This window comes from Gigantopelta aegis, chromosome 9 (genome assembly GCF_016097555.1).
Source record: "Gigantopelta aegis isolate Gae_Host chromosome 9, Gae_host_genome, whole genome shotgun sequence".
Classification (NCBI taxonomy): Eukaryota; Metazoa; Mollusca; class Gastropoda; order Neomphalida; family Peltospiridae; genus Gigantopelta; species Gigantopelta aegis.
The window spans coordinates 28,328,801-28,345,421 of record NC_054707.1 but is presented as its reverse complement, the minus strand read 5'-3'; the positions used below and the strand labels follow the sequence as shown (position 1 = coordinate 28,345,421).

At 41.4% G+C, this 16,621-nt stretch overlaps 3 protein-coding genes across 3 annotated transcripts; 2 read left to right on the top strand and 1 right to left on the bottom strand.

Moving 5' to 3' along the window:
* The first annotated feature begins 5,691 nt into the window (after positions 1 to 5,691).
* LOC121381520 lies at positions 5,692 to 10,801 on the top strand. Its single transcript, XM_041510846.1, has 5 exons — positions 5,692 to 5,885; positions 8,173 to 8,299; positions 8,772 to 8,981; positions 9,776 to 10,699; positions 10,796 to 10,801. Exons 1-5 carry the CDS (start codon positions 5,854 to 5,856, stop codon positions 10,799 to 10,801), a joined length of 1,299 nt encoding a protein of 432 aa, XP_041366780.1. The 5' UTR covers positions 5,692 to 5,853.
* Positions 10,802 to 10,984: 183 nt separating this feature from the next.
* On the bottom strand, positions 10,985 to 12,530 carry LOC121381519. Its single transcript, XM_041510845.1, has 2 exons — positions 12,451 to 12,530; positions 10,985 to 11,862 (listed from the first exon to the last, which is right to left on the bottom strand). The coding sequence occupies exons 1-2, from the start codon at positions 12,494 to 12,496 to the stop codon at positions 10,985 to 10,987; spliced, it is 924 nt and encodes a 307-aa protein (XP_041366779.1). The 5' UTR covers positions 12,497 to 12,530.
* Positions 12,531 to 14,403: 1,873 nt separating this feature from the next.
* On the top strand, positions 14,404 to 15,396 carry LOC121381518. Its single transcript, XM_041510844.1, has one exon. It carries the CDS (start codon positions 14,404 to 14,406, stop codon positions 15,394 to 15,396), a length of 993 nt encoding a protein of 330 aa, XP_041366778.1.
* The last annotated feature ends 1,225 nt before the right edge of the window (positions 15,397 to 16,621 follow it).

The window sequence follows — 16,621 nt, the reverse complement described above, 5'->3', positions numbered from 1 at the left end:
AGGAATGGGGTACAACTAGCAGTTCTCTGCTCCCCGAATCATCCTCAATTCGTTTGTACAGGACCCCACGTTCATCTAAATGAAACGTGTCCCGGTTAACCCAATAGCACTTGGATTCATGGTCGTCCAGAAACAATTCTGCCTCACTGGGTACTACCTGCGTCTCCAACCATTGGATAACCTCTCTCAAATCCCTATCCTCACGCTGCTTTTCCTTCATCTGATCAGCCGAGTATCCCACAAAAGAGTTATCACCCGAACTGTCCTCAGTAGTAGTTACTGACAGCACTTTGGTAGGGACCACCCCTACATCTATATGTGTACACAATGGCCCCGTACTCTGGGGCTGGGGGTCGAACTCAATACCCCCAGTGAGCAACTGCTGGAACTCAGTACTCTGCACCACTGATGCACTCTCAGTCACAGCAGAAACCACCTGCCGTACCAGTGTCGGTTGATCCACCCTGGTGGCTAAAGGTACTGCATCATCTACGTTGTCAAAAAACGAGCCCCAATTATCATTGGCTCGTACACAATACTTGCAGCCCCCACAAGGCAAGTCTTGTAGTTTGACACCTGCCTTAAATTCTGGGCATGGTTGTGATAAAGGCAGTCGTGATAAGGCATCAGCGTCCATGTGCTGCTTACCGGGTCGGTGTTGAATCTGCATGTTATATTGACCCAGTTCCTCTAACCATCTGGCTAATTGACCTTGTGGTTGCTTAAAGTTTAACAACCAGGTTAAACTGTTGTGATCAGTTCTCACTAAGAACCTCCTACCCAGCAGATAGTGGCGGAACTGGCGGGTAAACTTTACCACCGCCAACAATTCTTTCCGGGTAGTACAGTACTTTTTCTGTTCTGAGGTGAGGCTACAGCTGGCATAAGCAACCGTTCTTTCTGTGCCGTTCTGCAGCTGAGACAACTCTGCCCCTATTGCCTTGTCCGACGCATCCGTATCAAGTATGAATGGGTCATCTTTGTTGGGCAATGTTAGCACCAGAGTGGATACCAGTGCATCTTTTAGCTTAACCCAAGCTGCCTCCTGGGCAGGTCCCCACATAAATGCTTTTTTACCCGTAATCTCGTACAAGGGGACTGCAATTTCCGCAAAGTTAGCTATGAAATTGCGATGGTAGTTGGCAAAGCCCAAAAAACTTTCTACCTCCCTTGTGCACCGGGGAATAGGCCACTCCCGAACACTGTCGGCATATCCAGTGCCCATCTCTACCCCGTTGGGACCTATCACTCTACCCAGAAATTCCACCTTTGTTTGAAATAGTTCACATTTCTTGGGTTTGAACTTCAGACCATATTCGCGAAATCTGTTAAAGACTGACCGCAAATTAGTCAAATGATCACCCTGGTCCTTACCCATGTCTAAACACTCATCTATCAGTGGTAACAGGTACACGTCTTTTACAGTGACCTCGTTCAACTTCCTGTAGTCAATACACCACCGTACCCCTCCATCCCGTTTACGAATCAGTACGGGAGCAGAGGCCCACTCAGATGCAGATGGCTGAATTATTTCTGCATCTAGCATTTTCTGTAAATGAGCTTCTTCCTCATTGACAAAACATTGGGGTGTTCGCCTCATTCTTTCCTTGACAGGCCGGGCATTACCCGTATCTATCTCGTGCTCTATCGTGGTAAATGAGACAAAGTCAAAGTCACTCCGGGCAAACACATCCTGGTACTCAACCAGTAAAGCGGCCAGGTTTTCCGCTTGCTCAGAGTTCAACTCTTTACAGGAGTTGTCGTACATGTTTTTCAAAAATTCAGGTACCACCTGTTTTTCACCCTGAGATTCTTTCAGCCTTCTTACTGTAACAGATGGCGGCAATTTGCGATTTACCACCAGGGCTGCTTCCATAGAATGCCCCACAACCTGCTGTGCCTGGAGTGTTACTGGTCTATCACCCAAATTCACCAGATACACACTAGCCTTGTTGCCTGCTGCCTGGAACGTATATGGCATCATTGCTAATGTTGATACACACTCCGTGCTTGGTTCAACCACAAATGTGGGCATACTTCGGCTCACACTACAGGGAAAATGTTTCGCTGAATTTGGTGGTACCACCACCTTTTCTAGCACCTTAACCTTCGCCACCACTGGCGACTGACCAATCAATCCAAAAACCATAGAGATGGATTTACCCCCAACCGTCAGTGTGCCTGCCTGTAAATCCAACTTTGCATTACAAGCCCTCAAAAAGTCTAAACCCAACAACATATCATCCTCGATTGGGGCCACATACATTTTGGATTGAAAATGGGTATCTCCCAGTGTCAAGGTCACAGGACCGACAACAATCCCTTCCATTTTCATTTCTCGGCCTGCAGTATTCAGAGATACAGCCCGAATAACCTTAGGCTTAGTCACCATGCTATCATAGATTCGGTCAGCAATGATATTCACCTCAGCCCCAGTGTCTACTGTGGCATTTACAGAACACCCATTTACAATGACAGGTACAGAGAACATAGGCCCAGCGCTTACAGGTTTAAGTCTGATGACTGGTGTTGCCTCCCCTTTCTCTGTCCCTACCGCCTCCACTGTTATCTGCCCTTCCATTGGACAACTCTCTGGAGGGACGATTACCTTCCTTTCTTCTACTACCCCTTTCTTATCTGGAACATCACCCACCCCTGAGCTGTCCCTAACCTCGTCATCTACACCCCCAGAATGTGCCGTCACCCCCCTCGACCACCACTGTCGAAACTGACCCCTCTTTTTGAGCCGCCATTCCCTTCGCCCCAGCTGCCACATCTGTGGTTCCTGCAGCCACCCCCTTTTCAGGTGCTACCGCCACTACGTCCACAGTCTCTACGACTACATCCTTCCCCTGGTTACCCCCTATCGTAACCCTATCTCGGCTACTCTCCAAGGTCACCCCATTTTCGACAGTCCGATCTACATGTGACTCTTTCGATGCTAGCCCTTCCTGTTCAGCCACCCCACCCGTTGCCCCTACTGTCGCGCCCGCATTTTCTACAGCCAACCCATTTTCAGGTGCTCCCTCTGCGACGTCGACAGTCTTTGCAACCACCTCCTCCGAGGTCATACTCGTCTCCTGGTCACACCATGTAACTTTATCCTGGCTACTTTCTCCCAAGGCTACATCGATTTTCATGTTTTGACACATATCCCCTCCCCCAGAGGTCTGGTCTTCGGGCATGATAATGATACAATGATCCCTCTGTAAATTTAGCTTCTGGATGGACGCCGAATTTTGACGTGTACATATCTCTACACCCCCCAACTTACACATTTCTTCCCTACAGAACTGCCAGCCACCCCCTTGGTGCCGACAGCCCTGCCCCCGGTACCCAGTGGTACCATACCTGCTAGAGGCCGTCTCCCACTACTCTCTTGGACTGGGTTAAGGTCTACTGACCCAGCCCTTTCCTGTTTAACGACTTAGTTCCTTTCCACTGTGGACACTCTCTTCGAAAGTGTCCCACCTCATTGCAAAGATAACATCTAGGAGGCACCCTTTCCCTTCCCTGTGGTGAAGGAGACCCCTCCCTTCTACCCACTGAAGGTGACCTATCCCTAGGTTGGAACTGCCCCCTGTTGTTGTTACCAAAATGCGACCGGTCCCCCCCTGGGCTACTCACTCTCCGCCCCTTTAACTCTACCACTTCCGTCATCAGATATTCCACCATTTTCTCTAGTCTCTCCATAGCAGAGTGGGAGACGTTAGGCGTTTCCCGCCCAAGGCTACCAGTGTTTCTACTAACACTCATTTGAGCGACCCGCTGTCCACCGATTGACAGTTCATCCACCCGACTAGACAAAAAATCCAATCTATCTCTTAAACTGTCTCCCACTGGATTAAGCTCCCTATTTATTGTACTCCTATCACTGTGTCCCCATCCGTCTATGCGGGACACACGAGCCTGTAACGGTGTACTACCCGGTATTCTACCAGTAGATCTAGCATTCAGCGCCGCATTGGTGCACTGCCACCGTAACAACGTATCCATAGCATCATCAAGAGTCCGGGGATTTGCATTGCACAAATGATGTGCCGCCGCTACATCTTCACAACCCTGACAAAATCTGGTCGTTACCTGAGAAGACATAAAGTCGTCGGGCAGACCCTGAAACGCTCTATTTGCTAGAACTACCACCCGGTCCGCCCAATCTCTGATATCCTCCCCTGGTTTTTGTTTAGCCGTGAAAAACTCCATCTGAGCCGAACTCGACATATCATACGACCCAAATCGTTTCGCCAGCTTGTGCATAATCTCTGTATATCGGAGGTTTTGGGGGGCCAATATAAGGGCATAATATTCACTAGCCTTACCCTGTAATGAAAAACAAAGTTCCTCTTTACACCGCTGTGGGGGCCAATTCGCACACTCGGCCATGTATTGAAATTTGGTTTCAAAAGCCTTCCAACTACTTTTGCCATCATATTCCACTTTCTTGTTGAAATGAAATAACCTTTCCTCCGGCGCACCCCCTCTTACTGGTAACCTCCCCTAAGGATGAAAATTAAATCCATCCCTGTCTACATCACCCCCTCTTTGGCGATATGGGACACGACCCTGATACATCGACCTCCCCTGTGGGCAAATGGTAGAACCACCCCTTTGAGGGTTAAATCCTTCCTCATAAGAAATGGGACTACGCCTGTACTGAGTACCCCCCTCTGGGTATGACAGTGGACCACTCCTGTGTGGGTAACCACCCTCCGATGACGGACCGAAATCGCCCCCGTTTGGGTTAACCCCCTCTGGGCGTGAAATGGTACCAACCCTGTTCGGGTAACTACCCTCTGGGTAAGACTCATGACTACCCCTGGCTGGTTTACCCCCCTCTGGGCATGGGTAAGTACCACCCCCTTTCGGGTAACTCCCCTCTGGAGAGGAAGCAACGTCACCCCTGGGTGGATTACCCCCCTCTGGGATGAAAACCAAACTGCCCCTATTGGCATTTGTCCTCTCCCCCGAATGAATACAAAGACCACCCGTCAACGGTGTCCCCCCTTCTACGGTACCGGACCCCGTACTGACTGAACTGTGATACCTAGAATTCCTGTCTACGTACCCAGAACTAGGAGGTGTCAGAATAGAAATGTGCCCTACTTCGTGCGGGCTAACCTGCAAATCCGGGGATTGACTTTCCCCCATAGCCCCATCATTGTCACGAAAAGACATACCGGGAACTGTTCCCAGAAAAACACAATAAATAAACGCAAAGTATTTCGAACTTTCAAAAAATACTTTATTCCTCTGCACTGAAGCCGAACCGTAAATTTGAAATCATCCCCCACACAAACAAAATTATTACGTCATTTAATCAGAAAAACTTCAAGAATGCAATATTCTATAAAAATATCAATAAAAACACTGTGAAAAACTTCCTATTACTTTGAGAAAATTAATTCGCGAAAAAATTCAATATGGCGGCCAATTAAAAATTTTCCTTTTTCCTGAAAATAATTAAGCCCAAAGACAAAAGACAATTAATTTTAAAAAATTTGTAATTAATAGATTAGCAGATGCGTTCAAATGCTCGCAGCGCCATTGTTGTGACTTTATCCGAGTATTAAGATTGTAATTAAGGGGTACTTACGGTTTATCGGATTATCTGGATTTAGTATGCTTCTGTCCGGATTACGGTTCAGTCGCCAGAGTGTTGCCTCTCCTTTCCAGAATCGTCTGCTCTCGTTTTTTGCCATGTGACGCTCCTCGTCCAATGGGCGGGTCCCTTTTTCCCGCCAATCCCTACATGGTAAGGCACCAGTAGATTATTTGTCTCCAGGGGTGTCAGGCGGCGGACCAGTTCCAACTTTGACATCCGGTCGTCGACTGGTCGCGAGTCACCACAGATATATGATATCAGCACACTGCACCTGTATGGCCGGGTAATATTCTTTTGCTATTATCTGTGTTCAGTTTTCACATGCTTTGTTAAAATATGGGGGGGGGGGGATTTGACATCTTCAATAAGGAGAGAAATTGCAAATAATGTCTAGTTTGTTTTTATAATTTGATTTATTATATTATATACTCTTCAAAAAAAGAAACGCAAAAGGGTACAAATGGGTTATAACTCCGATTTTATGTTTCCTACCGGTTCATGCTTTGTGAATATAAGGTCATTGCATGTCCCAAACACATTCCCACGGTTACATTCGATAAAACGCAACTACTGTACAATAAAGTTCCAAAATGTGAATATTCGCAAAAACGCAGCCACGTGCAAACCATGTCACCACTGCACGTGCGTTGTCTGCACGTGCAACATGAACACCGACAGTATAAAAGTGCAGGGTGTTCGCTTGCCTGGCCTCTGTATCTGGCCGACAGTTGACAATCCAGGACATGCCACGTCTCAGTGAACCGCAGAGAAACAATGCCATCGGCCGACTAGACGCAGGCGAATCCAGAACGGCCGTTGCCAGGGCATTCCATGTGTCCCCAAGCACCATCTCCAGACTGTGGGACCGTTACCAGCAACATGGATCAACACGTGACCTCCCTAGATCCGGTCGACCACGGGTCACTACCCCCGGGCAGGACCGCTACATCCGGGTACGCCACCTTCGGGAACGATTGACTACTGCCACCTCCACAGCCGCAGCAATACCAGGTTTGCGCAGGATATCCGACCAGACCGTACGGAACCGCCTACGTGAGGTAGGAATTCGTGCCAGACGTCCAGTTCGAGGTGTCATCTTAACACCACAACACCGTCGACTCTGACTGCAGTGGTGCCAGATTCATCGACAATGGCCTCAACTGCGATGGAGACAGGTGTGGTTCAGTGACGAGTCCCGATTTCTGCTCCGACGTCATGATGGAAGATGTCGCGTGTATAGGCGTCGTGGTGAACGTTATGCGGCAAACTGCGTGCAGGAAGTGGACAGATTCGGCGGGGGTAGTGTCATGGTGTGGGCAGCCATCTCACACACTGGCAGAACTGACCTGGTCCACGTGCAGGGCAACCTGAATGCACAGGGCTACATTGACCAGATCCTCCGGCCACACATCGTTCCAGTTATGGCCAACGCCAACGCAGTGTTCCAACATGACAACGCCAGGCCTCACACAGCACGTCTCACAACGGCTTTCCTACAGAACAACAACATTAATGTCCTTCCTTGGCCATCGATATCACCGGATTTGAACCCAATTGAGCATCTATGGGACGAGTTGGACCGACGCCTCCGACAGCGACAACCACAGCCCCAGACCCTGCCCGAGCTGGCAGCAGCCTTGCAGGCCGAGTGGGCCACCATCCCCCGGGACGTCATCCGTACTCTGGTTGCTTCAATGGGCAGGCGGTGCCAGGCAGTTGTCAACACACGCGGAGGCCACACCCGGTATTGACTCCAGATGACCTTGACCTTGGTGGTGTGTCCTATCACTTACTCACAATAGACTAGAGTGAATTGTGAACAATCCTGCAACATTTGGTAATTATCGGACTCACCATTCAATAATTAAATCAATTCTCCAAATGTTACGACAATGTGGTTTTGCGTTTCTTCTTTTGAAGAGTATATATTTATTTTTAACATCTACAGACACAATAGGTTTTTTCAAGGGTAAAACCAGAAGGATTTATTAAACTTCAAATCTAGCAAACACATATATCATATGTCAAATATATACATGTACCGGCCTCGGTGGCGTCGTGGCAGGCCATCGGTCTACAAGCTGGTAGGTACTGGGTTCGGATCCCAGTCGAGGCATGGGATTTTTAATCCAGATACCGACTCCAAACCCTGAGTGAGTGCTCCGCAAGGCTCAATGGGTAGGTGTAAACCACTTGCACCAACCAGTGATTCGTAACTGGTTCAACAAAGGCCATGGTTTGTGCTATCCTGCCTGTGGGAAGCGCAAATAAAAGATCCCTTGCTGCTAATCGGAAGAGTAGCCCATGTAGTGGCGACAGCGGGTTTCCTCTCAAAATCTGTGTGGTCCTTAACCATATGTCTGACGCCATATAACCGTAAATAAAATGTGTTGAGTGTGTCATTAAATAAAACACTTCTTTCTTTTTTTCTTTATATATACATGTGTATATATATATATATATATACACACACACACACACACACACACACACACACACACACACACACACACACACACACACCATATACATATATAGGTAAATTTATTATTGGTCAATTGATCTTTCAGTTTGGGAGAGGCATGCAGCCATATTGCTGCAGTCCTTTTCAAGATAGAAGCAGGTGTTAAACTTGGTTTCAGCAAGCAATCACGGACAAGCACAGCCTGTGTTTGGAACAGATTTTATAGAAAAGAGGTATGTATGCCATGTTATATTTACTAGCAGCTGATTAAATATCTCAGTAATAAATGTATAACACTGCAATAGTTAATATAAAATACTTTATTTACATATATATATATTTGACCAGTACAAGTTGTATCACAGGTGTTAACAATGCATATCATTATACTTTGCATAATCATAATGTAATATTGATTAATATAAAGCTATTCATGAAAATATATAGATGGTGAACATTTACTGGTTGGTATATTTTAACCAAATAGATGTACTTTATAGTTTGGTTACATTTTTGCTAATTTTTACACAGTGGCTACAACATTTAGTCTTTGGCTAATAAAATATTCTTTAAATTAAAAAAATGTAAAAATAATTTTCAAGGAAATACTCTCTATATTTGAAAATTGGCTAAACCAAAAATTTTTCCAATGTGAGCCCTGTTAAAAAATTGTCTTGTAAATAACTATATTTTTAATATGTGTAGGTTACACCACAGCCTTTAAGAGAAATCAACTTCAGTAGACACAAAAAAGGCAGCCTAAACAGAAAGCGAACAACTCCACAGATTGAAGTTGAACCAGTGGACGAGAGAGCAGCTCTGAGGCAGCTGAAACAGATATTCCCGAAGGCGTGTGTTCTCACCAAAAATGATTCAGATACAGACACTGCATCTGAAGACGAAGAAATTCCACAAGTAAGTTTTCAATAGATTATAATTCTGCATCCAGAAAGATGTGTTTGGAGATGAAAGCAGAAAGCAGCATCAACATACAGTGGGTTATAATGTATACGTATGTAATGAGTTAAAAGGTGGGGGGTTTTAACGACACAAATAGAGCACACTGATTTATTAATCATCGGCTGTTGGATGTCAACCATTTGGTAATTTTCAGTATTAGAGGATACCTGCTACATTTTTCCATTAGTAGCAAGGGATCTTTTATATGCACCATCCCACAGACAGGATAGCACATACCACAGCCTGTGGTATGCCATTTGTGGTGTACTAGCTGGGACGAGAAATAGCCCTATGTAATGATGAGTTTCATTTTAATAACAAAGTACCTTCAAATTGTTTAGTTTATGATTTACCATTAATGCTATAGTTATTTATGTCAAAATGCATTATCAAGCTTAGTAAACAAAAATAATCTATGTAGACACACACACACACACACACACACACACACACACGTGTGTGTGTTGGCTAGCTCTGGGTGATCAGAAAATATCGCTAAATTAACTAAAAAATGCAAAACCTAGAGCTATTTTCCAACAAAATATAAATTATAACAATATTTTTTCGCAAAATTGAAATAAAATTCGCATTTGGTGAATTTGGCGAGTGGCAGAGCTAGTCCTGGTTGGTCTGTCTCTCCGTCTCTATATATATGTGTGTGTAGTTGTTAAATTGCTATTACCAATGTTGTTAATTATCACTTCAATTTAATACAAGCATTATTATTTATACCATCTCCTTTTTTTCAGTTACTTACTAGATTCCACGAGGTGGAGTATTCGATTCTCACACCGGAGGACTTGCAAAAGAAGTGTGAAGGATTTATGAAAGATGTTAAGCCAACGCAACACCAAATTGACAACCTGGAGAAAATGACACGGTCACAAGCAGACAGTGCTTTATGGCATCGACACAGAGAGGGAAGAATAACGGCCACAGTTGCCCATGATATTAAGACAAGACGAGAGACAACACCAACAGAAGGGCTACTCAACCGAATCATGAAGTATAATGAAACTGACATTTCAAAGATGGATGCAGTCAGTTTTGGCTTGAGTAATGAACCAAAAGCGAAAATGCTGTACTGTGAAATTATGAAAAGGAATCATAACCAGTTTGAATTAAAGGACAGTGGTCTGGTCATCGATGCCACATGCCCCATATTTGCTGCATCCCCAGATGGAGTTAGGACCTGTCTTTGCCATGGCATAGGCCTACTGGAAGTAAAGTGTTCCTACAAGCACAAGGACATAGAAATCGGTAAAATATCCGAAATAGACAGAGATTTTTATCTTGATTCTAACCTCGACCTGAAGTTGAATCACAGGTATTATACACAAGTACAATTCCAGATGTATGTGACAAAATTATTTTTCTGTGATTTCGTAGTGAACACTACAAAAGGCATTGCGGTTAAAACTGTAAACTATGACCCAGACTTTGTGAAATCTTTAATGGAAAAATGTAGTTACTTTGCATTTCACACTGTTGTGCCAGAAATATTGTGCCACAAGCTACAAGAAAAAGAGAATATTGCTATTTGTACATGTAAGAGGCCACGATTTGGGAAAGTGCAGAAGTGCTCAAGGGAAGTGTGCAAAATTAAATACTTCCATTTCAGTTGTGTTGGTCTCGACAGAAAACCAAGGAGGGGGGGGGGGGGGCATGGATGTGTGAGGCATATTCTAAATGTTGAACATATCATATGGACATACCCACAGAATTATAGGACTTCTATTATCATTATAACTATATTTTATTGCAATCAGATGTAAATAAAACTGAATTAATTACTTTGTAAATAGCAAATATCATGACTGTTCAAATGTTAATTGCTTAGTTTACAAGCTTCGGCATCAGGTTTGTCAGTGCACCACAGATTGTTAAGATATCATCAGCATGTTTTGACAATGATATTGGCATAGTGTGTTTTACAATTTGATAATTTTTTATCCTTTCTATTGCCCTTCAACATGGATTCTGGCTCTAGATAAACGCCTGGAACATTCGATTTCTCGCTGAGAAAGCTGTTTCTTGCCTCTTGTGAACGGTGGAATTGCTAGAGATGCACCATGTACTGCAAGTTCTTCCTCAGTAAGGAAACCTCTATCTGCTAGGACTAAGTCTCCATATTCCAGTTTATTATAAAACCCAGATTTTTCAGTAATTTCTTTGTCGCTAACTCTCCCACCCCAGCATTCAGACAAGAAACTAACAGAACCATATGGTGTAATACCAATTAAAAACTTAAGGGTATTATGGTGTTTATAGTTACTCCATGTTTTGGCCCTAGCATCTAGATTTGATGGTCTCTGAAGAAATATTTCTGCACAATCAATGACAACTCTGCACTTCTTATAGTTTCTTTTGAAGGCGTTAGGCAAGTTTTTCAGTATTGTATTTTTATCTGGCCACTGTATAAGAAATTTAAGTTTCTTGGCAAAAATTGGTAAACACTGACCTAAAATCTTTGATACTTGTGTTGGGCATATGTTGAACCGCAATGCTAAGTCTCGGTTTGTCAAGTTCAACTTCAGCTTCATTAATACCAACAACAGCTGGTCACCAGGACTTACATTTCGTATTCTCTTAATACATAAACTTACAAGAGATAAAACCCACATGAACACTGCCACTGAGCACAGGCCAGTTAAAGCTGATATTTTGGCATTATCCAAGTTACTAAACGTAAACTTCTTCTTTTGAATTTCATCTTTTAGTTCTCTGTTGTGGTCTAGTACTCGCTGATACTCTGTTTGTAACTGAGAATATTTCCTTTGTAGTTCAAAAAACTCATCTTGCAGTGGACTTGGTTCCTCAGGGATTGGGTCAGTACCTATTGAGTAAAAAAAATTGAGTATTAATGCAAAATTAATAGCAACAGTTGAAATAACTTGGATGTTGTAATGTAAATATTAGTATATATTTATGTTGGTTTTGTGTTTATAAATATACAGCTGTCATTATATTTGTATCAAATTTTTTTATTCCATAATAATATATTTTATTTTGCCAATTTATACATATCTGACATATAATATAGCACATTATTAAAAGTAATATATATATATATATATATATATATATTAATATAAAAATACACTTATACAAACAATACTTAAACCAAAATACATTTTTAGATAACATCCTGTACAAAAGAAGTATAAACAGCAAACATTTGACGAAAGTAATTGTTCTATAAAAGTTACTTTGTTTTTGTACAGTCATGCCATGTTGATTATATTGTTGTATTTTTTAAAAATGCTGGGAGAGACCTTAGCATATTGGCTGATCCCAAAACCATTCATTTTATGATAATGAAATATATTTGAAAAAAAGAAAGTGATTTGTTTGTTTTTACTCAAATAAAAAGAAAGCTCGCTAGCCAAGTTTAAAATAATTTTAAGTATGAAATACATGTCACCTGTATCTGTAAATGTTGTTGTACATATGTTATGGGTTAGGTCCATAAGAATGTTAGCAACATCATTTCTATTCTGTTCCTGTTGTATTTACTCATCTAGAGTTTGTAACACCTCTCTACGTTGTTTTACTCTGTGGTATCTGCTAACTTTATTAGGTGTGCTCTCTCGAACCGGCGAAAAGATGAAAATGCTTGGCACATAATCCGGATGATCATCATCATCTACAGGTCTTCCTGTAAACAATAATGAACTTTAGTATTGTACAGTAATTATTAAATTGGTATGTCAGTTTTATAATTGTTTGGAGGGAATCTCGTATTGCACTGCACTAACAAAATCTCCTTTATTACTTGACGACTCCATCAACTTGCCCACTATAAACAAGCTCCCCTCCCCTACCCACAGATATTTTATATAATTTATCTTGTGAGCCATTTCAAAATATATTTTACTCAGTGTTGCATTAAACTCAACAAACAACAAGTTACTACTACAAGGTATTTATTTCTGAGCCCACAGTTTGCTACATCGCAAACAAAAATAGGGTGGGTTTTTTTCCCAAAAATTTTTTACTCTTAAATCTTACCTCAGAAAAAAACTGACATTATTTACAAACCACTGAGATAATAAAACACATCAATGTAAAAGATAAAAATATATTTCGTCGTAAAACTGACCTGTGATAAAATGTTTACTGCACACGCGGTCGTGTTCTGCCGGTTCCCATGTTTTAGTTTTGTCTTCAATGCAGGTGCGTTTCATTGCCACTTTCCATCGATTCCTACGATCAGAACTTCTTGGAAATCGATAAAAACCGATACCAGACTGCTTCATAAAACGATTAGTGCGCCCTGGGGCACAGCAACTAGTTGGCATTGTTATTATAAACAGCACTTCAAAGTTCAAAACACTTATCGCTCTACTGATTTCACTGAATCCTCTTTTGTTTTGCCAACCGGAAGACTTTTGTCAACACGCGTCACGTGACCATGACGTAGCTGGTCAACCCTCGTATTGTTATTGATTGTTGTAGCGTATAATTTGAGGCTGTTGGTAAAGAATCGAAGTTTTATCACATTGTTATATACTAATTGCCTGCAATCATGGTTAATACATGTGTAGTGTTTGGCTGTACAAATCGTTCCAGTAGTGGAGATCCTAATCGACGTTATTATGACATACCAAAGGTCATTAACCACCAAGGAAGTCAAACTGAGAAGCTTTCCAGCGAGAGAAGGATTCTGTGGCTAGTAAGAATAAATCGAGCAGACTTTAACCCGGACCCCAAGAAACGTCATTTTAAAGTGTGTTCAGATCACTTTATAACAGGTAAATAAATTTATTTGTTAATATACAATTATTATCAGGGGTATGTACAGAAATTTAGGAAGCGAGGTTGAAAAAATATTTTTAAAAATAATAAAATTATGACATTGGAAAAGGGGGGTGATGGTAGCCAGTTACATAAGAAGAAATTATGAAGTGAAAACAAATTGGTGAGCAGGGGTTAAACAAAACGTTTTCTATAGGTCTACTACATTGGTTTAATGTGTAATATAAAATAGCTGGGACACTCACGCTTAATTATTAACACAGTAGCATAAATTAATACTTTAAAAAATTAACAGTGATATATTGAATTGGAATGGTCTTACCAGTTTCCATAAATATACAGGTTTGGAATTTCATGACTGTACTACGTGTTGCAGTGTTTAAAAACTAGGGAATGTGACTTTAAAAGTATAGCTTGTCTTGAAATGTTTGTGGTTATAATTATTTTAGAAAGTGTTTTGTATATACCAAATGATTTAGTAACACTTAAATCTTTTTATATCGTAATGAAATACTCGATTTTCGTATTTACATTTATATACATTGTATACAATTTATTTACAGGAAAAAAGGCAGATCTCTTTGATCGGACCAATCCAGACTGGGCTCCTTCCCTGCATATGAGGCCAGTACCTGAAATCCCGGCTACTTCAGATCCAGATCAGAACTCTGCCAAAAAGCGATACGATCGAGTAAAAGGACGAAAGGCGAAAGAAATGAAATACAAAGCTGCCAAAGCACTTTTGGATCTTCAAGAGGAAATTCCAAGTGTTGAGCCATTTCTGACAACAAGTGCAGAAACTGTAGAGGTTGACGTAGAAAATACCTGCAGCTTTATTGTGAAAGGGCCACTTGAACCAGATTCCAGTGTGTCTGTGGGAAACGAACCAGAAATCGTAGGAATGATGTGCATGGAGTTGCAGAGATTAACAACAGAAAACATAGAACTAAAAAAACAACTGAAAGATGCTACATTTTCTCCGGATGCATTAAAAGATGATGAAGAAAAAGTGAGACATTATACAGGACTGTGTTTTGAAACATTAATGGCTTTGTTTGAATATATTTCACCAAATATTTCTGAAACTTCAAAAACTGCTCTAACTAAATTTGAGAAACTGATGTTGGTTTTGATGAAATTGAGGCTAAATTTAAGTCAGCAGGACCTGGGTTATCGTTTCCAAATTTCAGAGAGTTGTGTTTCCAAGACATTTCGTGATGTCATACACATAATGTTTGTTCGGATGAAATGTTTCATATTTTGGCCAGATCGAGAAGAACTTCAACTATCGATGCCCATGGAATTTAGGAAGCATTTTGGTACCAAAGTGTCAGTAATTATAGACTGTTTTGAGGTATTTATAGAGAGGCCATCAAATTTACTGGCTCGATCCGAGACATGGTCCAACTACAAGCACCACAATACTGTCAAATATTTGATTGGAATCACACCTCAAGGAGCCGTGTCATTTTTATCGAAAGGATGGGGTGGTAGAGTATCAGACAAACATGTAACCGAACACTGTGGACTGTTGTCAAAACTACTACCTGGTGACATTGTGTTGGCAGACCGTGGCTTCGATATCAAAGAAAGTGTTGGACTTAACTGCTGAAGTAAAAATTCCAGCTTTTACCAAGGGGAAGAAACAGTTATCACCACTAGAATTGGAAGCCACCAGAAAAATAGCACATACCAGAATTCATGTGGAGAGAGTCGTTGGACTTGTTCGTAACAAGTATTCAATTCTGCAACGTACCATTCCAATTGACTATTTGCATTCCAGTAATGAGGTAGTGCCAACAATTGACAAAATAACAACAGTTTGTTGCGCATTAACAAATATGTGTGAATCGGTAGTTCCATTTGACAAAAAAACAACAAAAAATCCCACACCGTCGTTGTCTGCCAGGCAACCTGATGAGCTCTCACAAGCGAAACGGTTATTAATGCACATTAGTATTTAACATATGCCATATCAGAACATCGGCATTAAAATAAATATAACATTGATTCCATCACAGATTTTTTATTATCATTAAACACCGTTTACGTTGTTTTCTGCCAGTATTTTAGTTTTTACAGTTTTGTTTGAGCAGGATGTATGCCTGGAAATAGGTGACAGCCAAGGACATTTTAATTTTGGAAGATTTGGCCAAAAAAAAAAGTAATTATTCAAGTAATTTTATTAATATGTGACAAAATCAACATTTCTATTTAAAACTGATTACATGCATTGCATAACTGCAAAAATTTGGCTGAATTTTATAATAAAAAAGCATATTTAAAAAAGTGTAACTAACATTTTCTTTATTGTCTTGCATAAACTGACATTTTACATTTTGACCTGCAGAACAAAAATAATTATTTCCAGGCCCGAGCTTGGTGTGAGGCTTTTTTTTTGACACACTGTGATGTAGTTCAGTGAAAGAGTATTCCACCTCACTGTAACTTTTCCTTCAAAAATTGTGCACCATCAATGAAAGATTGTTATTATAATCAGGGACGTACCTAGTGTTTTCCCTAGAAATTTACCAAAGCATGGCAGACTCGACAATTTTGGTAATTTTCACCATTTTCAGGGCATATATTTTTTTCATTTTGAAAAAAATAAAACTATAAATAACAAAAACGAAGTTTAATTATTGCTGTTTATAGTAAACTTGCAATTTTCTGGTTGCTTTATAAAGGTCACTGAAATTAATTACTGAAAAAGGTATGTTTGATCTCAGGGCAGCATGGCACTGACTGGTGGCAAAATGGTGCTTCAATATTAAGGCATGGGGGGGGGGGGGGGCGCCATGTTAGGGAAAACACTAGTACCCTTGGGAGGGGGGAGG